The sequence below is a fragment of the Monodon monoceros genome, unplaced genomic scaffold (genome assembly GCF_005190385.1).
Source record: "Monodon monoceros isolate NGI ecotype Baffin Bay Population unplaced genomic scaffold, NGI_Narwhal_1 Super_Scaffold_10, whole genome shotgun sequence".
Classification (NCBI taxonomy): domain Eukaryota; kingdom Metazoa; phylum Chordata; class Mammalia; order Artiodactyla; family Monodontidae; genus Monodon; species Monodon monoceros.
Genome location: NW_021703766.1, coordinates 42,315,295 through 42,340,192, shown reverse-complemented (window position 1 = coordinate 42,340,192; position 24,898 = coordinate 42,315,295). Strand labels below are relative to the sequence as shown.

General features: G+C 51.7%; 2 protein-coding genes across 10 annotated transcripts; both read right to left on the bottom strand.

Moving 5' to 3' along the window:
- Nucleotides 1–3,598: 3,598 nt before the first annotated feature.
- Nucleotides 3,599–15,682, bottom strand: FXYD5 (FXYD domain containing ion transport regulator 5). Of its 9 annotated transcripts, none has more exons than XM_029201518.1 (11): nucleotides 15,515–15,672; nucleotides 15,096–15,188; nucleotides 14,877–14,992; nucleotides 14,726–14,786; nucleotides 12,839–12,919; nucleotides 12,033–12,086; nucleotides 10,618–10,716; nucleotides 7,914–7,982; nucleotides 6,576–6,605; nucleotides 6,422–6,496; nucleotides 3,599–3,916 (listed from the first exon to the last, which is right to left on the bottom strand). In XM_029201518.1, exons 4-11 carry the CDS (start codon nucleotides 14,784–14,786, stop codon nucleotides 3,867–3,869), a joined length of 519 nt encoding a protein of 172 aa, XP_029057351.1. In that variant the 5' UTR covers nucleotides 14,877–14,992; nucleotides 15,096–15,188; nucleotides 15,515–15,672; the 3' UTR covers nucleotides 3,599–3,866. The 9 variants fall into 9 exon arrangements, with proteins under 9 accessions (XP_029057351.1, XP_029057340.1, XP_029057326.1 ...); XM_029201507.1 differs by having other exon boundaries at nucleotides 15,456–15,659; XM_029201493.1 differs by lacking the exon at nucleotides 15,096–15,188 and having other exon boundaries at nucleotides 15,456–15,659.
- Nucleotides 15,683–16,075: 393 nt separating this feature from the next.
- Nucleotides 16,076–24,895, bottom strand: FXYD7 (FXYD domain containing ion transport regulator 7). The gene is made up of 6 exons (XM_029201614.1): nucleotides 24,733–24,895; nucleotides 20,521–20,550; nucleotides 18,606–18,680; nucleotides 18,447–18,489; nucleotides 18,248–18,288; nucleotides 16,076–16,441 (listed from the first exon to the last, which is right to left on the bottom strand). The coding sequence occupies exons 1-6, from the start codon at nucleotides 24,761–24,763 to the stop codon at nucleotides 16,419–16,421; spliced, it is 243 nt and encodes an 80-aa protein (XP_029057447.1). The 5' UTR covers nucleotides 24,764–24,895; the 3' UTR covers nucleotides 16,076–16,418.
- Between the last annotated feature and the right edge of the window lie 3 nt (nucleotides 24,896–24,898).

Below are 24,898 nucleotides of genomic sequence, written 5' to 3'. Positions count from 1 at the left end.
TCTTCGCTATTACAAATACTGCTGCTATAAACACTTGTGTAGTACAAGTCTTTTCTGGACATCTGGTTTCCTTTCTCTTGGATAGATATTTAAGAATTGAACTGCTGGATCATATGTTAAGTGTACATTTACCCTTTTAAAGAAGTGATAGCTTTCTAAAGTGACTGTACTGATTTACACTCCAATTCACAGCAACGTAAGAAGGTTCCACTTGCTCCACACCCTCTGCAGCATTTGGTATTGGTAGTCTTTCTAATTTTAGCCATTCTGCGTGGGGTGGTGTCTCGTTCTCGTTTTCATTTACTTTTTGCTCATAGCTAGTGATGTTGAGCATCTTTTCATGTGTTTATTGGCCATTTAGATATCCTTTGTGTGTGTGTGTGTGTGCATAACTGCCTCTTAACGCCCACGAAGCTAGCGACTGGACACTGGAACGGTGCGGTCCCAAACTCATCACCTTGGCAACCCTACTTGTCAGCAGAAAGCAGCCAGTAGAGCAGAGGATGATCTCTCTGGCTTCCCAGTTTCATACGAGGGCCTCTAATTAGCAGAGTTGAATCTGCATCCAGAACTCCATATCAAGGGCATCTTTGAAAAACAGTAACAGCTTTTTCATCTCTACCCCATGGGAAGATGGAATGAGGGGGGAGTGGACGCCCAGCACCAGTTCCCCAGTTATGATGAAGTGGGTCAGCACTGCCCTAGTTCTGCCCTGGAGGCTGTCAGGCATGCTCGTGTGCTGGTGATTCCTCAAGTTCAGGCTTTGCTCCAGCGGTGGCATGCGAAATGGTTTTAGGCCCCAAACGATGTTAACTCACATTGAATTGCATCACGAGAGTAAATTGCTTTTTGAATATCATTTAATCCATCAAATGATATGAGGGAGGAAGACTCTGTTTAGTAAAGAGATGGCTGGCTTTTGTGCTCAGCTCCTGGAAGGTAATCTCTAAGCCCCTGGAATGTCCTGCCTGAAAAGAGTGTCTTTCTTTACCTGGGGGACTTGGGCCAGCCTAGATAGTTTTTAACAATGGGATTTATGGTAGGGCCTTTGGGTCACAGGTATCAGCCCCAGAGGGGCTGGAAAGTAAGGTGACCACGTGGGTGGTCAGTCATGTCTTTGTGACTGAGCTCCAATAAAAACTTTGGACACCAAAGCTTGTGGGAGCTGCCCTGGTTGGCAGTACTCCATGTGCACTGTCACACATTGTTGCCAGAAGATAGCACTGTCCACAGCTCCACTAGGAGAGGACAACTGGGGGTTTCATGTCTGGAACACTCCTAGACTCTGCCCTATGTGTCTCTTTTCTTGGCTAATTCTAATCTGGTTCCCTTCACTGTAGGGAACTGTAAAACACTGTATTTCACTGTAATAAACCATAACTGTGAGAATAATGACTTTCAGTGAGTTCTGTGAGTCCTTTTAGTGAATTATCAAACCCAAGGGTGGTCTTGGGCACACTCAGTCTTATAGTTGGCCTCAGAAGTGAGGGTGCTTTTGGGCCTCCCAAGCTCTGCAGTGTCTTTGGGCAGTAAGGAAACAATCACAGCCCTGACACCTGATGCTCTCCTCCAACAGAGCAGACTCTGGCCTCCAGTTCACAGCCCTCAGCCAGCAACTCAGTATCCAGCTCGAATGCAGTCTATCTTTCTCCTTGCTTGTCTTCATTGGATTTATCTTTATGGCTATCTTCTATCTATATCAAGCAGTACTAGGTCTCCACATATGATTGCGCCTTTTAAAATAAATGTATTTAAGTTAAAAAGGGAGCTGATTTTTTAAAAAGTGAATAATGATAGTACGGGCAGGATGAAAATACAGCAAAAATTGTGAAGAGCATGCGTGATGACTGAAGTTTGGGAAATACTAGAGACATCTTCCACATACTCCTGTGGCCATCCAGCCAGGGGGCAAATGTGGCTGCCAGCACTTCCTGTTCTGAGAAAGAATCTTAGTTCCTTCACTGTGACAACCATATGTGACAAGCGTATATGTGACAAGCATATCTCCCTCTCCCCAGTGCTTTTCAATATTTTTAAAAAGTGACCTGCAGTATGAAATCTGTTTTACACCGTCATCATTAGGTTGAACCACATGAAATTGTTTTTATAGGTCAAAAAAATTTAATAGATATAACACATTACACATGAATATATACATATATGTGTAATATATGATATATATATATATATATATGAATGATATTCCCTCCTGATTGGTTAAGTATCTGTTCTGATTGGTAGGTGGGGAGTGCCAATCAAAAAATATTTTTAGTATCCCCCATATGTATATTATATATATATCATGTACGATGTATATCACATAGATAGTATACATATATTATACATAATATATGTCACATATACAATATATTGCATAAAATATATGTATTTGTTTCATTGAATTTATCTTTTTGGCTATCTTCTATTTTTATGAAGCAGTATTGGTTTTCCATATATCATTGTGCCTTTTTTGGGGGGGTTTATTTTGGCCACGCCATGCAGCATGCAGGATCTTAGTTCCCTAGGCCGGGGATATAACCTGTGCCCCCTGCAGTGGATGTGTGGAGTTTTAACCACTGGGCCACCAGGGAAGGCCCCCTCACTGTGCCTTTTTAAATATATTTATTTAAGTTAAAAAGGGTGTTCTTCTCTTAAAAAATGAATAATAATACAGGTGGGATAAAAATGGGGCAAAAATTGAGAAAAGAATCTATCTACAATGTCATATTATTTGTGATATATTCTGATATTTTATTTTCTGTTTTATTACTTCTTTTTCTTTTTTTTTTTTTTTAATGCTACTCACAGCCCACTAAATTGATTTTGTAACCCCAGGAACAGGCTATGACCTGAAGTTTGTGAAACATTGTTATGCAACCGCCTTGAATAGGACCTTGTCTCTTGGCTTAGGCATGATGACCCTTGACCCTGAGCAGAGGTCCCCACCCCAGGCCCTGCACTTAAGAGGGCCTGCTCCCACCTCATCTGGTTGAGTCCTTCCCCACGGGCTGCAGAACCTAAGGGCTTTCAGGAAGTGCCCACAGGAGCCTGTGCCCCTTCTCAGCCATGCTCTGGGTCCCCAGGACCCTGGAATTCCCCACCCAGGCTACTCTGAGCCCACTCCAGGGCCTGCGTGGCTTTCTTTGTGGGCACATCCCTAAGACCAAGAGGCAACCAGGGGTGTGGATGGACCTTGGATGTGCAGGGTGGGGTGTCCACACTCACATGCTGAGGGACCCAGAGTGGGAAAAAAGAGGGTCACCGTGGGCCTGGGCCCTCCCTCTGTGTTTGCCCGGTTAGCAGTGTTGCCTCTCAGTGTCAGGGGTGAGCTGGCTTTGGACACCAGGCTCTGCACAAGGACCAGGCCTGGGGTCTCGATCTGCCATGGGTGGAATCCAACACTGACCCTCCCATTGGCCAGATTCCCCTGTGGCCCGCCCCCGCCCCCATCCTTCCCACCTCACCCAGGCTGGCTTCGTTCACTGTGGCCCCCAGCTTGGCTTTGGAGTCTGTGACTCCCTCACTTTACTCCTGGGGTCCCTGCCCCAGCCCCTGCTGCTTTCTTCCACTCCCCGGTCAGGAATGATCAGAGACCATGGCGCAAAGACCACAGTGCTTTACTTCTTGTCGGAACAGAATGGATAAATGGGGAGCCAGTCAGCCTTCAGGGAGGGCAGGGCTGGGAGAGTAGGGGGCTCAGGCCACCAGTTCCGGCTCTGGCTCCATCCACGTCCTACCTCTCAGGCTGGGCTTTGTTGACTAGTCTGTAGGTCCTTCGAGGGGAGGGAGGAGGCCAGGCACGGTGAGCCGGCGGGGGCTCAGTCTCAGGGTGCCCATCGGGTCATCAGCCCCCACTTCCAACGGACTCATCTGTCATGACTCCGGCATAACCGGGGCAACTGCCTACACTTGCCGCCTGTAGGTGAAGGAAATGGTTCAGTCATGAATTGGAACAATATTGATTATTGCGGTGATCTGGGTGCCGGAGGACGAGCCTCCCCTCGGGAGGCTCCAAGGCAACTCTGAGCAAGTGACAAGAAGCTGACGGGGGAAGAGCTGGTGCAAAGGTCCGCAGGGGGGACCTCCCCCCACCCCTACGCAGAGGAGCCCTAGCTTGTGTGTCATTCATGTGTTCAGCAAACATTTATTGTGCGCCTACTCTGTGCCAGGCAGTGACCTAGGCACTGGGAACACAGTTGGGAGCAAGAATGGATAAAATCCCTGCCCTAGTAGAGCTTTCTAGTGGGGGAGACCGACAATGAGAAAAAGAACTAAGTCAAGTGCACATACAGTGACGTGTCCGACAGTGATGCATGCTGTGAAGAAAAATAAAACAAGGAAGGATGCAGGGAGACCCAGGAGCTGAGGGCATCCTCATGGCAGGGACTAGAGGGGCCTCATTGAGGAGGTGAGGGGGGAGCCACATGGACATATGGAGGAAGGGTGTTCCAGGCATAAGGAACAGTCAGTGCAAAGGCCCTGAGGCAGAAGTAGACAGGTGGGGTTAAGGGAGAGCAGGAAGGCCAGGGGGCTGGGCCAAAGCAAATGAGGGGGATCTTAGAAAACAAAGGGGACTTCAGAAAACAGCCCTCTCCCATCTCCTGGCTGTCACCCTTACCTACACCTCCCTGTCCCTCTAGACTCACCTCCTACCCCTCTCCCGCTCACACTGCCCCAGCCACCCTAGCCTCTTCCTGTGGTTATTGCAACACGCTAAGCTCATTCCTGCGTCTGGGACTTTGCACTTGCTGCTCCCTCTACCTGTTTTTTAAAATCATCTTCCTTATCAGAATGCATTCTGATTTTGCCTCTTTAGAGGGAGCACCTCTCCCCATCCTTCTCAATCCATCTTTATTTTCCTCCTGGTAATTCTCTTTTTCTGTATCTCTGCTCCACTCCGTTCATTAATGTGTTGAGCTGTTTATTGTCATCCCCCCACCAGCTGTGAGTTCTCCGAGGGTGGGGACCGGGGCCCCCAGCATCACAGCACAGGCTGGGCACAGAGTAGGTGCTCACAAATGTCACTGGAACAGTTTATGGCCCCAGAGCTAACATATAGGCTCTGCCCTCACACAGACCTGTGTCCAGTCATTCCCTGATTTTTCTGTGCTGTGTGACCTTGGACAAACTTCTCAACTCTCTGAGCCTCACTTTTTCCACAGGGGAGAGAACAGGGTCTGGCACTAAGTCAGGATCTATAAGCACAAGTTGAACAACTGAGGCAACAGTGCTTGACTTGACTCCCTGATTCAACAGGAACAGACACGCATCAGCGATCTCTTTTTAATTCTATCAGTGTTCCGTCTCCCACCTTAAAGCAAAAAGCTGAGGCTGTGCCCATTTTCCTGATAAGGAAGTTGGACAAGAGAGGTCACTCATAAAACTTGGCGTGGGTTGTACAGCTTAACTGAGAGCTTGCAAACTGGTTGCCCTCGTGTTTTACTTAATCTGTAACTTTTTTTTTTTTGCGGTACGCGAGCTTCTCACTGTTGTGGCCTCTCCCGTTGCGGAGCACAGGCTCCGGACACGCAGGCTCAGCGGCCATGGCTCACGGGCCCAGCCGCTCCGCGGCATGTGGGATCTTCCCGGACCGGGGCACGAACCCGTGTCCCCTGCATTGGCAGGCGGACTCTCAACCACTGCGCCACCAGGAAAGCCCCTTAATCTGTAACATTTTTTAAACTTCTTAAAAAATTAGTTTCTCCACTTGTTAATCTCCCTTTGCCCCCCTTCCCTGCTCGACACTGGGCCCTGGGAGGCTGACTTGAGAGGCCACAGCCCACAGGCCCTGGAGGGAGAGAGGAGGGCAGGAGGAGAGAGAGGCTGAGGTATCCGATCCCCTCGACCCCTGCCCCGCTCCCTCCCGGTGGGCTTACCAGGAGGCACGGCTGGAAACCTCTCTCTGAAGCCACAGTTCCTGCCTGGGGCCCCCTCCTCCACTTCCATCTCTCATCAGGCCCTGGCGCAGCCATTACCTCTCCTCGCTCATGCAGCCCAGGGCCATCAAAGCTTCCCGCTATTGCTAATCCTGGGGAGCTGCACCATCGCATTCCCCTGCCACCGCTGTGTGAACAAGCGCAGGCTAGCCTGCTGGAGAAGACCACCAGGTGAAGAACTGAGGTGCCCATAGAAGCAGAGCTCCCTGCTGACCCGCGGCTGACCTCAGACACGTGAATAAATCCAGCTGCAACCAGAAGAACCATCCAGCTGAGCCCAGCCTAAGTTTCCAAATTGCGGAATTGAGAACTCAGTAAATGGTTGTCATCTTAAGCCACTGAACTCTGGGGAGGCTTATATGGATACGCCTCCTTTAAAACAACCTTGCTCAGGGGCCTTCAAGAACCTACCCTCCGTCAGAGTCCAAGCCAAGGCCTCCTCCCTCCCAGTCCTGATGCCCCTCCCCCCCAACCCCCGTTCTCACTGGTGAGGATGACGATGCCGGTGATGAACAGCACGGCTGCCACCAACAGGCCCCGTTTCCGGAGGGTGCCCACATCTGCAGAGACAGAAATGGAAGCGTGTGGCGAGAGGGGCCTGCGCCCTCCTCTCCCCACAGCCTCCCATGGGTAACTTACCATAGGAGAAGGGGTTTTCCTCGCTTGAACCTGGAGGGGACAGAAGGGAGCAAAGGTTTGTGGAGTGAATGGGTGAGTGAGAGTCAGAGTCAGAGCGGAGACACCTGGGTTTCAGCCTTGGTGCACTTAGAGCAAAACTGAAGTCCTTACTCAGCACACAGTCTGGTTCCCTTCACCTCTAACCTTTTCTCCTCACTTGCCCCCCTCACTTACTGTGCTCCACCCCCACACCCCCACCCCCGCTGGTGACCATGCAGACCCTTTCTCACCCCAGGGCCTTTGCACTGGCTGCTCCTGCTGCCTGAAGCTCCCTTCCCCAGATGTCCACATGGCTCCCCCTCAGCTCCTTCTCAGTGAGGTCTCCCTGGCCCTTTACAGAAAATACTCTCCAGCCATTCTCTCACCCTAACCCTGCTTCGTTTTTCTTTTTTATTCCTTTTTTTCTTCGTTTTTCTTGATAGCAGCTTAAAACCACCTCATATATAGTTATTATGATTCTTATTTATTGTCTCTCTCTCCCCATGAAAACGTTTCCTTCATTAGGGAAGAGATTTTTGTCTGTCTCATTCACTGCTGTGCCCCTGGCACCTAGAGCAGTGCCCAGCACACAATAAATGCTCAATGAATATTGCTTGAATGAATGAATGAACTCTCTATATGACCCGTGGGTGTATCATTTCCATCTGTTCACTGGGGTTGGCTGGACAGGAAGTGGAAGATAAGACCGGGAGGGGAAGAATCAAGGTGCCCCTGCAAACCGAGCTCCTGCTGACCCCAACCTGATCTCCAATGCACAAGTAAGTCCAGCTGAGACCAGAGAAGCACCCAGCCAAGCCCAGACTAAACTTCTAAACTGCAAACTTGAGAGCTACATAAATGGTTGTCTTTTTTTGGGGGGGGGGCTGCGTCCGGTCTTAGTTGCGGCATGTGGGATCTTCATTGTGGCATGCAGGCTCTTTTAGCTGCGACACGTGGGCTCTTTCAGTTGTGGCATGCGGGAACTAGTTCCCTGACCAGGGATTAAACTTCGCCCCCTGCGTTGGGAGCGCGAAGTGTTAACCCCTGGCCCACCAGGCAAGTCCCTAAATGATTGTCATTATAAGCCATTGGGTTTGGGGGTCGTCGGCATGCAGCACTCACTTATGCATTCATTCATCTATTCAGACATTTATTGTGTGTTTACCCTGTGCCCACCCACAAGAACACCAGCCCTGAAGTCAGGTGTTTGCCCGACACCTGTTTACTGAGCACTATTCTGTGCTGGGCAGTACTGAGGCGCTAAAAACACACAGTGAGTAGGAAATAGCCTGTGTCCAGTCTGGGAAGGGAGTTACTGACCAGTCTGCCTGAGGGCGGGGTCCGTCCTGACGTTTTTGCGTGGGAGTTGGGTCTTGGGGGGCGTGGGGCCTTGAGTGGGATCAGCAGAGAGAGTGGCCAGAAGATGGTGGAGGGCAGGAGTGAGCCGTGGAGGGAAACAAAAGACAACTGAACGTCTGCGTCTGGGAGAAGCCCCTCTCCCACGCCTACCTTCAGGGCGCAGGCCAGGTATCCCCGCCTCCCACCCACAGAGGCAGCCAGGAGTGGCAGGTATGGAAATACTGCAATAAGCCTGCACCCCCTGATTAGGACCAACAGCTCCGACTCCCGAGGAACCCCTGGCTCCTCTCCTAGGACCTCCCAGACCACCCCGTGATCAGGAATAAAGGGTCACATCTGTCAGAGCCAGGCAGGGGCCTCCAGAACCCTGACCCAGTTACAGAGCCTGGTGATACTTGTTAGAAAACATGTTGAATTTCGCCTCTGCTCCCAGACCAGAAACACCAGCGGGTTCCTCTCTTTAAAAAAAAAAAAAAAAAATCAATACCCAAGGGAAGACCTGCCCCTCTGGCACTGAGAAATGTCCTCAGTGAGGTGGCCATCCCTGACTGATGCCCCGGTGTGAAGCCAGCAAGCAGAGAAGCTGCCTCATGAACTGGCTCCCCAGGCCAGCCTCAGCACCTCGTTTCCTAAATACGAACCGATTACAAGATGTTCAGGAAAAGTTTTTCCAAGAAAAGGGATAAGCCAGATCAAGGGTAAAGATGGAGGGATCACAGGAAATGTAATAAAAGCACAGCCTCAGTGGTATGTGGTGCTCATGCCCCGCCCCCCAGCCCTCACCCCGGCCACCCCGGTGTGTGGGAACCTGGGCTCAAATTCTGGTTCTGCCACTTTGCACTGTGTGGCCTAGGGCCAGCCAAGTAACCTCTCTGGGCCTCAGTTCCCTTCCCTGTAAAATGGAGTACTGACAGCTCCTCCCACATAGGGTAGCTGTCAGCAGTGAACGAGTGACCACGTGAAAGCTTAGCACAGTGTGTCCCGCATGGAGCAAACCCTTAGCACGTTGCTGCTATTGTCTACCTGGCTCTCACTCCTCCCTTCTTCTGGCAACAGTCCCCTTTCTTTGGGGGGAAATGTTCCTGCTTCCCCAGACCATCTGGGTCTCCTGCTGTAACCCAGCCACAAGGGGGAGCATGTGACCCAGTCTCACCTTTCCCTACCTTTCAAATTCCAAGTAGGGCTTTTGAGTGGACGCTAGGTGACGGAAGTTCTGAGCTGGCCATCTCCTTGCCAGGTGGAAAACAAGCTCCAGTGCAAGAGAGACAAAGATGAAGAAGGGAGAGAGGCTCTGGGGGCGCAGGGCTCAGCAGTGCCTTTTACCACTTGGCTCCTTGACCCCCCCCTCGACCCAGTTGAATTTGCATCACGTACAACCAGGAACAGGGAATACCACATAGGGTAACCCAGGTCAGCAAGGACTCAGGGTAAGTGAATCCGGAGATGTGAAGATGTTTTCTCGTTTGGAAAATGTGGAAACAGCTGCTACACCCCCAAACCCCACTGTTGTACAAAATAAAATAAGCTCCCTTCCCCAAGACACCGTATTTCCATCTGTTGTAAAATTGTTTTAATAGACAGATTCTTTCAGAATAAGATGCTTTACTGCCATCACTGGGAAGTTGTAACAATGATAAAAAATCTACAAGGAGAATGGTGTGACCTTCTAGGTAGTGCTCTTGTGCAGTGCCCAGTCTGAGCAACCGTGCATGCAACTCAGCCTGGGAGTGGCCTAATCTATAGTACTTTCCAGTGGGGGCTGCCTCTCAAATATGGATCATCACACAGGCATTAGAGACCCCCTATTACCTTTATTTTTGCTCATCCCCCTTTCCCACGCCTCTGGTAACATTAACTCCCTTGTCCTGAGGGGAGCCACCTCTTCCCTGACTCTTGGTCTATGCAGATCAGACATGGGGCACAGACTCAGGGCCTGACCAGTCAGAGCTGTTCATTTCCCAGGCTCCCATTGGTCAGACATAGGCACATAACCCCAGCTGGGCCAATGAGAGTCAACTCTAGGCCTTTCAGCTAGAGATGCACTCTAGCTGCTGAGTTTGTAGCCTAAACTTAGAGCTACGGGACCACCTTTGTCACTAAGAGGGGAAAAGCCGCTTGAGAATGAAGAAAACAGAGCTGAGAGAGGAAGCAAGTCAGTCGTGATGACAGTGCTTGAGCCCAGCTGTGCCTGAAATTGGTGCTTCTGTACTTTACAGAGCGTATATCGCTAATACATCTTTTTTTTTTTTTTCCAGTTGGGTTTTCCGAGTTTTGCAACTGAACAGCTCCTGCTCTAACATTAAGAAGATCTACACCAAGGAAACACCTACAGGTACATTTCCCGCACCAGCCCTTCGAAGGGATCTGAATAAAGAGGGTTCCTGAGTCTACCAAGTTTGGAAAACGCTGCAAACTAGACGCTCCCTCTTGGGATGTCTGCTACAAACAAGCTTTATTACGACTCCGAGAAGTCCTGCCAGATAGAAACATGTTTAACTTTAACTCAGAGTTTCCCAAATACCTTTGACTGCAAACTGAGAAAATTTTTTTGAAAAATGTATTAATTCCCCAAACGGGTGCTCTGAGAAATGTACTCAGGGAAATGCCGACCTAGATGGAGAATTAAACACAACTCATATGTTGCTGTTCTAGTCCCAGGCTCTACCTTGCGTCCTGCTCTTGTCTGTCCCTGGACCTGTTGTTAGAAGCACATCCATTTCCGTCGGTTGCTGGGTGTGGATCTCCATCTGGTTCAGGGTTGCTTCTACTCAGGTCAGAAGAGAAAGGAGGGGAGGGTGAGAAAGAAGCGAATCAGGGACCTGCAGAAAGCAGCAAGGGGCCCTCTCCCCTCCTCAAGTTGGCAAAAATCAAAGACATCCATGTACAAGTGCTGCTGTGGGGATGAGAGAGGGGGGACTCTCTCACTCGCTGCTGGTGGCAGGGCAAATCGTGTGCCTTTGCCCCACCGTGTCGTGGGTAAACTTTAGAGCCAGGTTCCTGGACCCTCATCCTAGCCGTGTCACTGACTTTTGGTGACACCTTGGGTGAGTTACTCTGAGCCTCCTGTAAAGCGAAGATAATGCTCATTTCTACCTCAGAGGGTTTGTGTGAGGATTGAATGAGTGAATGAGGGTGAAATATTTAGAACCATGACCGGCACTTAATTTGTGCTATAAGTGCTCAAGGAGGAGGGGACAGGCTTGCTCATTGCGGCACTGCGAGCAACAAGAAGAACTGGAAGCAACCAATATGTTCATCAAGATGGGCATGGCTTCATCAGCTGTGCACCGGCACCCTGCAGAATGCCACGCAGTGAAAAAGACCAACATGGATGCTTCTATAGGACTGTGGGAAGAGCTTCCAAACACATTATTGCATGGGGGAAAAAAAGTGAGTTGCTGAACAAGTCATACAGTATCCTTAAGCTCCCACAACGACACCTCCCAATTAGTATATTTTCCCCAGTTAATACACATGTGATGCAGTATCACTGGGGAACTACTCCCAATGTAACACTAACAGTGGGGACCTCTCAGAGAGGGAGTAGAGAATGAGAATGGGGAGTGGATGAAGGGATTTCATCTTACCTGCAATATTCTTTTTATTTCCAAGGAGAACGTGTCTATGTACCACTAAACATTAATGGACAAAACTGGTGAACACTTTTTGAATGATGTTATATTCCAAGAAAGAGTGAAAGAAATGATTTGAAAATTCAAAAAAGATAAAGAGATAAAAGGAAGAAAATGAAGGGGTTGGCATACAGGGAGTTTCTGGGGTGTCTGCAAAGCTCTATTCCTTGACCTGGGTGATGGTTACATGGGTTCAACTTAGAGTAATTTAAGTTGTACACTTATGGTTTTTATATTTTTCTATAGGCATGTTATTTTTCATGATTTCAAACAATTTTTACAAGAAGTGAATGGAGTTAGCTGGCCGCCCCACGACAAAGTAAACCTGGGGATTCAGCACTGGGGGACTGAAATGGGTAATCAAGGACCCAGAGTGTCAGAGGAAGAGGGGCAACAATGTCTGTCCCAGGCCCACCTCCCTACCCTCTGCCCCTGCCCAACTCATTACCAGCCTGCAGGGTTGAAGTCTGAGGAGTGGGCTGGAGTTCTGGTTGGACGGTGTCTGGAGTCCGGAAACAGGAAGAGAAAAGAGAGAAGATGCAGAGAAGGTGCATGGATGGAGGTACAGGGGGATTTCCATAGCAACTCAAATTTGATGTCATGGAAACGAATTAATCCAGCCATTTGCTAACTGCCCAAATGGGATGCCAGTATCTCCCTGGCCTCAGGCCCTCCCCTCCCACAGATGTCTTTTCCCCTACTCAGCACCCACCCGCGTCTGGTAAGAGCCCCCTGAACATCCTTTGGGGAACCATCCTTCCCTGACTGTCAGTCCGCTTGGTTCAATGGGCCTGGCACCAGCCCTGTTGGAAGTTAAACACGAGACCCAGGTCTGGCCAATGAGTTTTCTATGCCTGTGGCCACAATGATCAGCTCACAGGTGGGTGTGTGACCTGAGCCTGGTCAATGACACTCAGTTCTGGGGCATCTGCTGGATTGGGGAAGGGGAAATTCTCTTTCCTCTGGATTCTTAGCAGGTAGGATAGAAGCTCCAGGTCTCTATGGGCCATCTTTGCTCCATAAAAGGAGAATCTGCCTTAAAATGAAGCCATCACAGAGAAAACAGAACCAGGAGATGAAGACACGTTCCTGATAGCATAATTTGAGCCTAGATGGAGCCATGCCTGAAGGTTTACCCCTGGACTTTTCAGTTACACAAATCCAAACAATCCCTTTTGGTCCAAGTTTGAGATTTTTGTTGCCATTGTTATTTGCAATGACAGGATCTTGACAGACCTGTCCCTCCTTCCTCACCTGGGGCTGGAGTCAGGGCATGAACGTTCTCAGTGACTGGGTCTGCTAGAGTAATGGATGTGGCCTCCTCCAATGTCTGTCCTGGGAAATCAAGGATGAGAAGTCAGGGAGGAGCCTCTGGTCCCCCTTCTCTCACCGAAACCTCTACCCTGCCCTCCCTCCTGAAACTTTGGGGGATAACCAGGAAGTCCTGTCTGCTGGCGGAGCAGCAGACAGATGTGTGATTGATCAGCTTTTGTGGAAGTGTTTTAAGAAATGTTAATACCCCAGCACCCTACCTGCAGCTGCTTCTCCCTACCCATCCTTGTGGGGTGAGAGAGGCAGTTTAGCCTAGGAGCCCAGGTGCTAGACTCAGCCAGGGCCCTGATCTCAAAATCTGTTCCCAATAACTTCCTTGCTGTGTGTCCTGGAGCAAGTGAAGCCCCTCTCTGAGCCTCGACTGCCTCATCTGCAAAGTGGGGATAATACTTGAATCTACTACTCAGGACTGTAGAGAGGGTGAAATGAGATGGAGGTCTCCCGCACTGCTTAACATGCAGTCAGAGCTGGACAGAGCCACTGTCCCCTACCCTGGCCCAGCCTCCATGCTCTCCCTCCTGGACCATCACACAACCTCCTCCCTGGTCTCCCTGCTCCCATCCCGCCCCTACAGTCTGCTCCCCACACACAGCCAGAGGGAGCCTGTGAACCCCTGAGTCAGATCAGGGCCCTCCTCTGGCTGCATCTCACTCCTAGTAAGAGCCAAAGTCCTCATCTGGCCCATAAGTACCCCCTCCACCCGGTCCCCTGTCACCTCTCTGACCTCTCCTCTTACCACCCTGCCCCTTCCCACCCTAACCCTAGCCCAAACCCGAACCCGAACACTGGCCTGCCTGCTGTCACTCACATTCTCCAGACAGCACTCGTTCCTTACATACCTGCTTGGCTTGTTCCCTCCTCTCCTTCAAGTGTCTGCCCAAATGTCACCTTCTGGTGAGGTCTTACCTGATCACCCTATTTAAACAATCCTCATTTCTCTCCTCTGTTTTTCTCTATAGCACTTTTCACCTTCTAGCATACTATATAATTTACTGATATGTCAGTTACTGTGTGTCTTTCCAACTAGCATGTGAGCTCCTGTTTTATGCAATTGCTGTTTCCCCAGTGCCTAGAATAGGATCTGCTCAGTGAACGCTTGTTGAATGACTGAATGAACACAGGAAACCCATTTTATCAAAGAGAAATGGGGCAGCTTCAGTGCAGAGTTTGCTCTGGGTTCCAGGGTTGTAGCCCAGCCCCTCCACTCACTAGCCTCTGGCACAGGGCACTTTCCTTCACTGAGCCTCAGTTTCCTCATCTGTAAAATGGTCATGACAACAGCATCATAGAGTAGAGCTGAAGCTGAAACAAGCACCTGTCATGTAGAAAGCACCTGCAAAGGCCCACCACAGGTACTACCTTCAGAAAACACTTCTCAGGTAAGGGTGAGACATCTCCAACTCCTGGACTGGCCCCAGCTCACCCTTTTCCCTAATCATATATCACCTGGGGATCCAAGGGAGCTGCTCTGCTGTGAGTCCGGTGTTCCTGGCTGCCAAGTAGGAAACCGACACCCATCTCCCCGCCAAATCAAACTCCGTTGAGTCCTTCTTGGAGGTGAAATGGAGGATGCTCAGCAGGACAGGCCCTGGCCAGACTCGTTGGAAGCAGCCACCCAGGTCTGAGGTATCTAAACAGGGTGTAACCTTGGCCCCCTTATTGGGGCCCCCACTTCCTGGTGCCAGCTCAGGAGGGGACTGAGGACATAGGACAGAGCATCCAAATTCACCAGCCTTCCACGCAGCAACGCATGCACCGGAAGCGGGGCTGAGGGCCCTGCAGCAGGGTGGAGTCAGGGCTGGGCCTTACCTCTGGTGGGGAGAATCAGGCCAACGAAGACCAGGAGACACAGGCGACCAAAGGGCGACATCTACAGAGCAAGCCAGAGCTGGGGTCAGCCATGATGTCAGTGAGGCAGGCCCAGGGCAACCCCTGGGGACCCTGCAGCCCCCTTCCTTACCCTGAGCAGGCACCTCTGGCTTCAGAGACCCCTGCCAGGGTCTTTGGCTGCGGGAAGGAGGGCCAGGGGGAAGGTCTCAGAAGTGGGGATCGCCAGCAGTCACTCCCTCTTTCCCTCTGCAGGTCCCCAAAGAAAACAAGAAGCATCAGACTAAACCAGGCTTCAAGTAGCAGCCACTGCACAGGGCTGAGAAGCACTCAAAGGCTAGACAGGACTGACCGTGTAGGGCAAGGGGAGGGATCTGGGGCACCGGAGGAGATCTGAGGACCTCGGTCCCTCCCTCTGGGGCAGTCCTCAGAGCAGAGAAGTCAGCTAGGAGGGGGAAAGAGGAAGAGTGAGTAATGCGCTCCTGATCTCAGAGGAAAAAGTGAGTTGGTGTTAGGGGCCTCCCTGCAGGGACAATAGAGCAGGATGCTGGGCAGATCTGGGAGGGTGAGAGGGATGGAGGGGAACTGGGGAGACTGAGGCAGGAGGAGAGAAGCAATGCCGCACACGGAGGTACTGGGGAGCCGGAGGGACAGGGAGCATGAATGGGGGGTGGGGGGCGGAGAGGCGCCAAGAAGATCGCTCTCTACCCACCTGAGCCCGGCCCCTGGGCAGAGGGGAGCGGACGGAGGAAGATCGGAGGAGAGACTCACGTCAGAGCTGGTGGTCCCGAGCCGCCGGCAGCCTCGTGCGGAGAGGGCAGCTGCAGTGGCTGAGTCCAGGCGGAGGGTGTGGCCAGGGGAGCGCTGGCGGGCGGGGACCGAGACGGGCTCAGTCATTTCCTCTTGGGTTTCCTGGCTTCAGAGCCCGGGGTGGGAGCAGGAGGGGGAGACATTGAGGGCTGTGGGGGGGCTGGGGTGAGAGGCTGGGCGGAGGCCTCCACCCCCCGGCCTAGGGGAGGGTGGGGGTGGGGAACAGCAGGGCGGGCAGGTCTGGGCGGGGTGGGGCTCCTGTGGGGAGGGAGGGAGAGCGGGGGAGGGGTCTACTCTGGGGTCTGGGTATGAGAAGGGAAGGGGCAGCTGGGGCGGTGGCGCTGAGGGAAGGAAGGGAAGCTTGAGGGGCTCTGAGAGAGAAGGCGGCCACTGTGGCACTGCGGGAGGGGAAGGAGAGGAAGGGGGAAAATCTGGGGACGGGGGAGACAGCTCCCCAGCTTCAGCTTTGTCCCTTCCCCAGTTTGGTCCCCACAGATGAGGACGCACAGACAGAACAGGGGGAAAACCAAATGCACATTTATTAAGCTCAAGACATAGACGCTGAGGTGCGGGGAGCAGGGAGGTGCCGGGGAGTAGCACACAGGGATTGTGGGGGGCTGAGGGTGGACTCCCGGGACCCCAGGAGCTGGAGGCCTGAGTCCCTGGGTCTGGGATGCAGACGGGCTCTTTGGGGGGTCGTAATTGCCAAGGCCTGGGGAGGTGCAGCGGCTCCAGCCTTGGAGTAGGTGGGACGGCTCATTCAGAGGAGCGCTCCCTGGGCAAGGCTGGGGTCCCCACCGCCTCCACCCGGTCCTCAGGCTCCCGCAATCAGGCAGGGACAGTAGTGGAGGTGACCAGGGCTGGTCTACACGCCGCCACCTCCAGGGGCTGGGGTGAGAGGGAGTGAGAGAGAGAGAGAGAGCCATGGAGCTTCAGTGGGCAGCAAGAGGGGTGGAGGCAGCCCCCTGCCACACACTGCCAGGGCTCCTTCATGGAAGTCAGATCTCCAGACGGTCACCCTAGAGCTAGCCCTGGGAAGTTGTCTTGCCTCCCTGCATCCTAATATCTGGTCCATAGAGGGACACCTTTGGGGCTTTTGTCCTGTCCCACAGGACACTGTCATGAGAGGAACACATCTGTGATGAGGCCGAAGACCCCTGGCCCAGCCTGGGCTTTTCTGTGGTGTCCCCCCACCAGAAAAGGAGTCTCCATCCCTCTCCCATGCTCCCAACGTCCTCCTATACCCCCATTCCTTCCTTTCCAGCACACCATCTCTGGAACATTTGGATACAACAGGAATTCCTATGTCTCCCACCCACTTGGGCCCATCATTCAAGTGGAATGGGTGAGAATTCTGTACATATTCTTAGACTGTGGCCAGGTACCCAGGCCAACCGTACCCCCCCATCATCCACAAAGTGATCCATTAATGTTCTTAAATCTCATTAAATAAACATGAAACTAAACACATGAAATTCCACATCAAATCCTCCAAATATGGAGTACCCCAAGCCCATTTTTTTAGTTCTAAAAACTTTATAAGAGGCAGAGTTTCCCATCTCTGATTTTTTAAAAGTCCCTGGAAAGGACACAGTTCCACTAAAAACAGGTCGAGATATTTTTACATAATTAAAATTAACACCCCCAAGGAGTCACAATCTTTCATCTACATGCTTATCCCCCCTCCTACATCCTACATCTATCCACCTGCACTCACTCTCCCCCTCCCCCCCCCCCCCCCCTCCCCCTCCCCCTCCCCCTCCACCCTCCACCCTCCACCCCCCTTCACCCCACCCCCTCCCACATTCCACCCTCCTCCTCCATTCTCCACCCCTTCTAGGGACTCCTTCCCCCTCTTCCTCTATCCCCTCCTGCACCCTTCACCTCCTCTTACACCCCCATTCTCTTCACTCTTTATCCTATACTTTCCATCTTTCCAGCCTCACACTCATATTCTCTCCTCTATTGTCTCTTTTCCAATATCAGTTTTTTTGTTGTTTTTTTTTTTGCGGTACGCGGCCCTCTCACTGTCGCGGCCTCTCCCGCTGCGGAGCACAGGCTCCTGACGCGCAGGCTCAGCGGCCATGGCTCACGGGCCCAGCCGCTCCGCGGCATGTTGGGATCCTCCCGGACCGGGGCACAAACCCGGGTCCCCTGCACCGGCAGGCGGACTCTCAACCACTGCACCACCAGGGAAGCCCTCCAATATCAGTTTTTAAAACCTGTATTCTGTATGTCTCTCTTTTTGTCTTTTGATACAATTATTCACAAGCCTTCCTTCCTTCCTTCCTCCCTTTTTCTCAGCCATTTCATCCTAGATCTTCCCAACTGAACACTAAAGTCTGGAAAACATTCTATCTTCCTGCCTTCTCTAGTGCTCAACTCTGCCTTCATTCTGACTGCCAACATCCTTTTCCCATGTGGACCCCTCTCTCCACAGGCTGTGGCTTTCTCATCTGGGGAATTAGTTCATCCTTGCTTTTATGAGCTTAGGCACTTGTTTCTGGGCAGTTTCAAGGACGCTTTAGGACATTTCACATCCCGCTAACTTCATGTTTTAACATGTTTGATCGGCAGGGTCTCAGCTCCATCGTTGGTGGCCCCATTCTTAGGGACATCCAGTGCAGTTTCCCCTCTGACTCCCCTCCCTGCTCCCACCCATCTTCCCAGAACCACACCCTTTCCCACCCTCACCTGAGGAGGGAAGCTCCGACTTACAGGATTTGCATGTTGGGCTGTGGAAGCAAAGATGAGAGAGAAAAGCATAAACAGGCTCATTTGCACAGGCTTTCTGGGAAACACCTGGCAGGCCCCGGGGGCCCTTTTGTTTGGCAGCCCCCCTGCGCCCCAGGCCGCTCCCACCCCTCCCCGTCTCTCCCCGCTGCTGCCGGACCTCTCAGACCTGGAGTCCGCCTTCCTGCACTTCATCTTCTTGCCTGTTAGGACAGAGACAGAACAGAACAAGGAGACAGGACATAAGGGTCTGGACAAAAGCCAGCAGGGGAGCTGCAGGTGCCCAGGGCTTTGGAGCCCGAGAAGGGGCCACACTTACTGACGATGATGAGGATGCCCAGCAGGAACAATATGGTAGCCAGAGTCATGCCCACGGTCTGGACGGTATCATAGTCTGGGGAAGATATCGGAGGACATCAAAGTGGGGGCAGCACCTCAGCTCCCCTGGAGCCTTGGCCTGGGTTCAAGGCTGCAGGCTCCTCCAGTGGGTCAACGTGAGGATCAAGTGCATGGCCTTGGGCGTTGGGCGCTCCCCTTAACCTCTCCTCTATACCCTTCTCTTACCCTTCTCTGGATTGTTTGGCCACAGATATAGATAAAGATATGACCTTCCTCTATTGCATATATATATATATATATATATATATGTATATTTTTCAGCAAACAACCTTCTCTGTGGTCTCTCTGTCACCCATCCCCCTACTCAACCCTCCAGCCATAGGGATCCTGTTAACACCTGAGTCTGATCAGGGTCTTCCTGAGTTCAGAGCGCACCACTCCACCCCCTCCAACTTCCACTGCATTGCAAGGAAAAGCCAAAGTCCTCCCCACAGCCCATGAGGCCCTGTACCATCTAGTTCCTATGCCTTCCTATGCCTTCTCAGAGCTCATCCCCTATTCCAAGCACACCAGTCTCCCTGCAGTTCCTGGAGCCTATCAGGCATGGTCCTGCCTCAGGGCTTTTGCACTTTCTGGGCCCTCGGCCTGAAAGCTCCTCCCCCAAATATCCCTCCCTTACCAACTTCTGGGCTTTATACAAATGTTAGTGACACATTCTCTGGCTGTCTCATTTAGAATTTTCCATGCTCTCCTCAACATTTCCTAATCTCATTCTTTCTTTTTTTTTTTTTTTTTTTTTTAGCGGTACGCGGGCCTCTCACTGTTGTGGCCTCTTCCTTTACGGAGCACAGACTCCGGAAGCGCATGCTCAGCGGCCATGGCTCACGGGCCCAGCCGCTCCGCGGCAAGTGGGATCTTCCCGGACTGGGGCACGAACCCGTGTCCCCCGCATCGGCAGGCGGACTCTCAACCACTGCGCCACCAGGGAAGCCCCTCATTCTTTCTTTTATTTTCCTTCATAAGAATTATTCTTTAGTATGCTGTAGTAAACATTTATAAAGCATCCACTCCGTACCAGCAGCAGCCCAGGCCCCTGCCCTCAGGGAGTTGTCGTTCATATTGTGATAAACAAAAGAAAACCAAAAACCTCAGTCATGTGACCATGGCTAGATGTGGGTGTAGCCCCTCTTGCTGGGGAGTCAGGAGGGCTTCTGCTAGTAGACAGTCATTATTTGATCTGAGGCCTGAAGAAGAAACAGGAGCTGTGTGGAGAGCTAGAGGAAGAGTATTCTGGCAGAGGGAACAGTAAGTGCAAAGGCCCTGAGGCAGGAAAGAACTTGGCGTATGGAGAAGTGGTATGAGTGAGCAATGGGAGAGGGCAGGAGGGTATATAGAGAGGGAACTGGGGTCAGTTCTGCTAGACCTGGAGTCATTTCTTGAGCTTCAGTGCTGTGGGGAAGATTTAATGATATCATCCGAGTAACTCTTTCCCACAGTCCTTATAGGTAGGAACCATTACTATTCTTTATTTACAGAAGGGCCCAGAGAGGCAAAGTTTCTTGCTCAAGGCCACACAGCTAGTGAGTGGATAATCCAGGATTCAAATCCCGACAGCCTGGTGTCAGAGTTGTTTGCTTCTCTGATGATCCCAGTGCACCAGCCCAGAGTGCTGGTGAAGCCTAAAGAGGGTCCATAGAGGGTACCCCCTCCCCAAGTCTGACTCGGCCCTCCATGAGCCCAGCTGATGTGAATTATATCCACATGGTCACATGGCCAGTGGGCCAGCACGTAGCGTGTAGCCATAGCTGAAGCCACTTCAGCAGTGACCCATGGGGATCTACAGCCACCCCTCCATCCAGCCCCAGGGTACCCTCATCACAGGATCTGCCACTCACCGTAGTAAAATGGGTCAGGTTCCTGAGGAACTGTGGCAAGAAGGCAGAGAAAGAAAGAGAGGGGGAAAAAGATTTCAACAATGAGCTTCTTAACATTTTTGAGGATCCTGATGGGGCCACTGGTCCAGTGGTTTCTGTGTAGAAATCAGATAATGAGACCTCTTGCTCTGGATGATGTAGCCTCATGGCCAGACACAAAGCTTAAAGAGAGGAGCATAGGCTGGATTCCAGCCCCCACTCATTCCATTGGTCGATACCTTCCCTTGTACAGTGTACAACCTACCTAACCATACGTGGCGGTCCTGGTCCTAGCCCCCCATGGAGGTCTAATGCAAGCATGGACTCATTTCCTGAAATACACATATATACTCCCGTTTGCATACGATGCTGAGACTCCTATCCCACTGCTGAGTGGACGGCTGAGTGTATCGGCTTCCCCTGAACACTCCCTGAAACTTCTCAGCCATCTGAGAGCTCCAAAAGGCAGGCACTGTGGCTACTGCTCTCATCCACTTGCTCCTGACACCAAATCCAGCAGAGCAGAGATGTCCAAAATTTTATATTATATCATACTATAATATATATATATCCTATATTACTTATTTCTCAGACATCAATTTAAAGATTCAAAATTGACTTTGTAATAACTTTCCCAGTGTGTGTGTATATGCATGCATATGTATGTAGCTGTACCACATAAAACATACTCATCCATTGGAAGACTCACTCTGATTTCATAAATGTTAACATGTGGATAAAACGTGTGTGTGTCTGTGTGTCTGTGGATTTACTTTTCCCCAACTCCCACCTCCCTGTCTCAAACTATATTCCCCTTCAGGAGAGCTCAGAACATCCTTCCCATTCAAGAAACCCATCCTGATGCTTCCCTAATTCCTCTGACAGCTTTTAGTACACTCTGTCTTGATTAGAGCACAATTCTGCAAAACAAGCACCACTAGGGGAGTGGGGGTGGGGGTGGGGTATCAGGAGTGCCAGGGAGATGCCAGATGTTGTCATTAATGTTCTTCCCCTATCCAGGCTCAGGAAGGTTGGCTACCTTGAGGTTGGGAAGGGGGACATATGACTAATTCAGGCCAATGAACTCTGCAGCATTTAAGTGCCCACGCAAGAGCTCTCTTTTGCCTTTGGCCTGGTGATATGAATGCTCAAGATCGTGGCTTCTCCAGTTTTCTTTGGTGAGTAGAGACCCCCCAGTTGACCTGTGGTGGCCATATAGTCTAAATGAGAAATCTACCTTCATTGTGAGAAGCCACTGAGATTTTTTTGTTACCACAGCATACTCTAGTTTAAACTGACTCATGCAGGTGGCACCCAGGCAAGACCCTGATTAGCACTGACTCACAGTGTGTAAGTTCACCCTTCTCAGTTCCCTGTCCAATCTTCAAAGAGCAAGTCTTAAATAGGAGCTGATGTGACTCTACACTTTCCAACCCTTGTTAATCTCCCAAGATAAAACAGGCCTTGGGTTCAGGGCCTTCAGCAGGCAACAATACCTAAATAGACTGTTATGACGTTATTTGCTTTTCTCCTTTATTTATTTATCTAAGCAGCATTTGATAGCACTGAGTCCATGCCAGGCTCTCCTCTAAGCACTTTACAGATATTAACACAGTTATCTTCACAGCAGCTCTCTGATATAGGCGCTATCTTCATTCTCATTCCACAAAAGAGGAACACTGAGGCTCAGAAAAGTGAAGTCACCTGTTTAAGATCATTTTAATACTTGCCTTCAATGTAAGACCAAAAAAACAAAAATTCCTGATTTTCCATTTGTGGTGGCAGTGTAAAATAAAGCTAACAAAGTTTTTTAAAAGTTAATTCTTTGAAGGAAAAATGTTAAATAAATATCAGTGTGGGGAACATTTGGACAGGGCAAAAATCATGAAGGTGGTACTCATAAGCATCAGATGGGGAAAACATTATTTTAGAGTCATCTGTGCTCTGTCTCAGCTCCCCCACCAGATGGAGAGTAAATTTATTGGATTCATCTCTACAGTTAATCCTGGCATTTATAAAGTTTTTCAAAGAAGTTTTCTAGAATGAATGAATGGATGGATGAATGAATGAATGAGCTCCTAGTAGGCTGCTGGGAGACTGCATCAGAGGTGGAGCAGTTGAATTATCCTGCTTTTGTCTCCTGTGCTTCCACACATCCTGCCTCCCCAAACCATCACAGAAGCCCAGTGGGTGAGCGCCCGCCCCAGAGTCCTCTTTGGTTCCTCCCTGGGCGCTCCTTGCTCCATGCAGAAGTTCCTCTTCTGGTCTCTACTGCCCCAGCAATCTGGGTCCTCAGGACGAGGCTGAGCTAAGGGTGGAGCCAGGAGGCAGGAGAAGGAATGTGCACCACTCCTGGCCAGTTGCCAAGGAGACATCAGGAAGGAGGTGGTTACTATGGCAACTGGGGCATCTTGAGAGGTGAAGAGAGTTGATGGGTCTGGGTACCCCAGGCTGGATAGGGTCCTGTGTGGGACTTGGGGGTTGGGTTTCTAACTCTGGGGCCAAACTTGACTGCCTCTGCTCCCTTTGTACCTCCTGTTGTTGCCTCTGCAGGACTGGCTTCTGGCCAAGCGGAGGGTCCTTCTTAGGGATAGGGACCCAGGCCCAGCTGTGCTCCTGCATCTTCTTTCTGTTTGTCCCCAACACACCCTCCTGCTCTCTGATGGGGTGGGGGATGGGGGGATGCGGGAGCCATCCCCCACCCCAAAACAATCCATTCATTCATTCATTAATTTCATTAAGTGGTTTGCAACAGGCAACATGCATTTCCTCCCCCGGGGTTTCCCAAGACCTGTGGTCCCCTCTCCTGCTGTGACTGGAGAAAGGGTGTGGGGAGGTGGAGGCATCTGTCCTCCCACCTCTGCCCGTCTGCTGCCATCGATCTTGCTAACCACCACCTCCGCGAAAGGAAGCACTAGGCTCCCGCCAGGCTTGCTGCCTCAGCCCTGCCCCCTCTCCCTAGGGTGGCTTCCAGCCTCTGCAGCCGCCCCCCCACCCCCACCCCCCCGCCCTGCTTCAAATTCTGCAGATATGGCTCAGTGCAGCAGCCCCCACCTCCCAGGAAAGCGGGCAGGGGAGGAGAGATCAGAGTGGAATTGGGGCTCCCTTCACTTGCCAGAGGTTCCTCAGCACCGCTGGCCTCTCCCCTGGCCCTGCTCTCAGCGCAAGAGACCCTCCCTTGCCCACCTCTCCCCCACCATGGAAGCATCCTTCCCCTTGCCCCTCTGCAGAAGCAGGCTCAAGAAAGGGGGCTGTTGGGGGGGTCAGTATTTCGGGGGTGCATAATTGGGCTAATGGTGTGAAATGTAAATCTCTGTGTGGGCGATGGAGGTAGGGAGGGGCATCTGTGTGCACACCCAAGTGCACCTTTCGGACCAGACAACACCCCGAACGTGGGCTGGGAAGGAGGGTCCTGACACCCATCCCTGCCCATGGGGGCTCACTGCAGTGGTACGGGCCCCACCCTGTGCCACCCCCCCCTTCTCTTTTCCATTTCCCTCTCACGCTGTGGGGCCATCTCTCTCTCTCTCCCCCTCTGTGTCTTTATGCCTCCCTCTCCATAGTTGCCTCAGTCCCTCTATCTCTCAGTCTCTATCTCTTTCAGGCTCTCTGTCAGTCTCTTTCTGTATTCCTTTCGGTCTCCCTCTCTCTTGCTCTCTCTGTCTCTCTCCATCTCTCTCTCACTTCCTCCAGCTCCTATCTTTCCCTCTTTCTCCCTGCTTCCCACTGAACCTGCCTGTCAGAGATTTCAGGAAACACCCACCGTAGGTGCCAGCACTAGAAAAAAGAGAGGCATATGGACCCCCTCCCCTTACCCTCCTGAAATCTGCGAGAACCTCTGTGGCTGCAGATCCACCCGCTCCCACCTTCGAAGCCCATCTCTTCGAGTCCACTACCACCGCTGTGCTGGACCAGCCACCCGGTTGCTATAGCTACCGGTCCGAGCATCCTTTCTCCCGGGACTGCCGCTCTCCAACCACGGGTCCCGCACAGGAACGACACCACCGGGAGAAGGTGTCCAAGAGGCCTGGAGGGGTGCCAAGGGGTGCACTGCAGGGGCCTCCGCCCATGGTAGGAAGGGACATCCCCTTCCCCATTCCCCTCCCCTTCCAGTACTGGAATCTCCCCAGATCCTCTCTCCTAAGCTCTAAGATCCCGGAGCCCCCCTGCGCCCTCTCCACAGGCGACGCTCACCCTTTGTGGTGACCTGGGTCGGGGTCGCCATGCCAAGCCGGAGCAGGGGTCGGCTGGATGCCGAGGCGGTGAAGGCGCGGCTGCAGCAGCTGGAACCGGGACGGACTGTTGTCGGGGGGAGATGGGGGGAGCCCTGGTGTGGAGGGGGCCGTAGCCAATGGGGGCC

Bases quoted from the DNA above. Each gene is read 5' to 3' on its own strand.
- FXYD7 (XM_029201614.1), bottom strand. From the start codon at position 24,763: ATGGCGACCCCGACCCAGGTCACCACAAAGG. The intron at 18,289-18,446 runs GTCCGGCAGCAG...TTGCTTCCACAG, and splicing joins GCGGACTCCAGGTCTGAGAG to CCCAACATGCAAATCCTGTA. The intron at 16,442-18,247 runs GTGAGGGTGGGA...CTCTCACCCCAG, and splicing joins GTCGGAGCTTCCCTCCTCAG to CCCCTGGAGGTGGCGGCGTG.
- FXYD5 (XM_029201463.1), bottom strand. From the start codon at position 15,640: ATGACTGAGCCCGTCTCGGTCCCCGCCCGCCAGCGCTCCCCTGGCCAC. The intron at 14,787-15,514 runs GTGAGTCTCTCC...CTTGCTCTGTAG, and splicing joins TCGGGACCACCAGCTCTGAC to ATGTCGCCCTTTGGTCGCCT. The intron at 7,983-10,617 runs GTAGAGCCTGGG...ATCCCACTCAAG, and splicing joins AGACAAGAGCAGGACGCAAG to GCCCCACGCCCCCCAAGACC.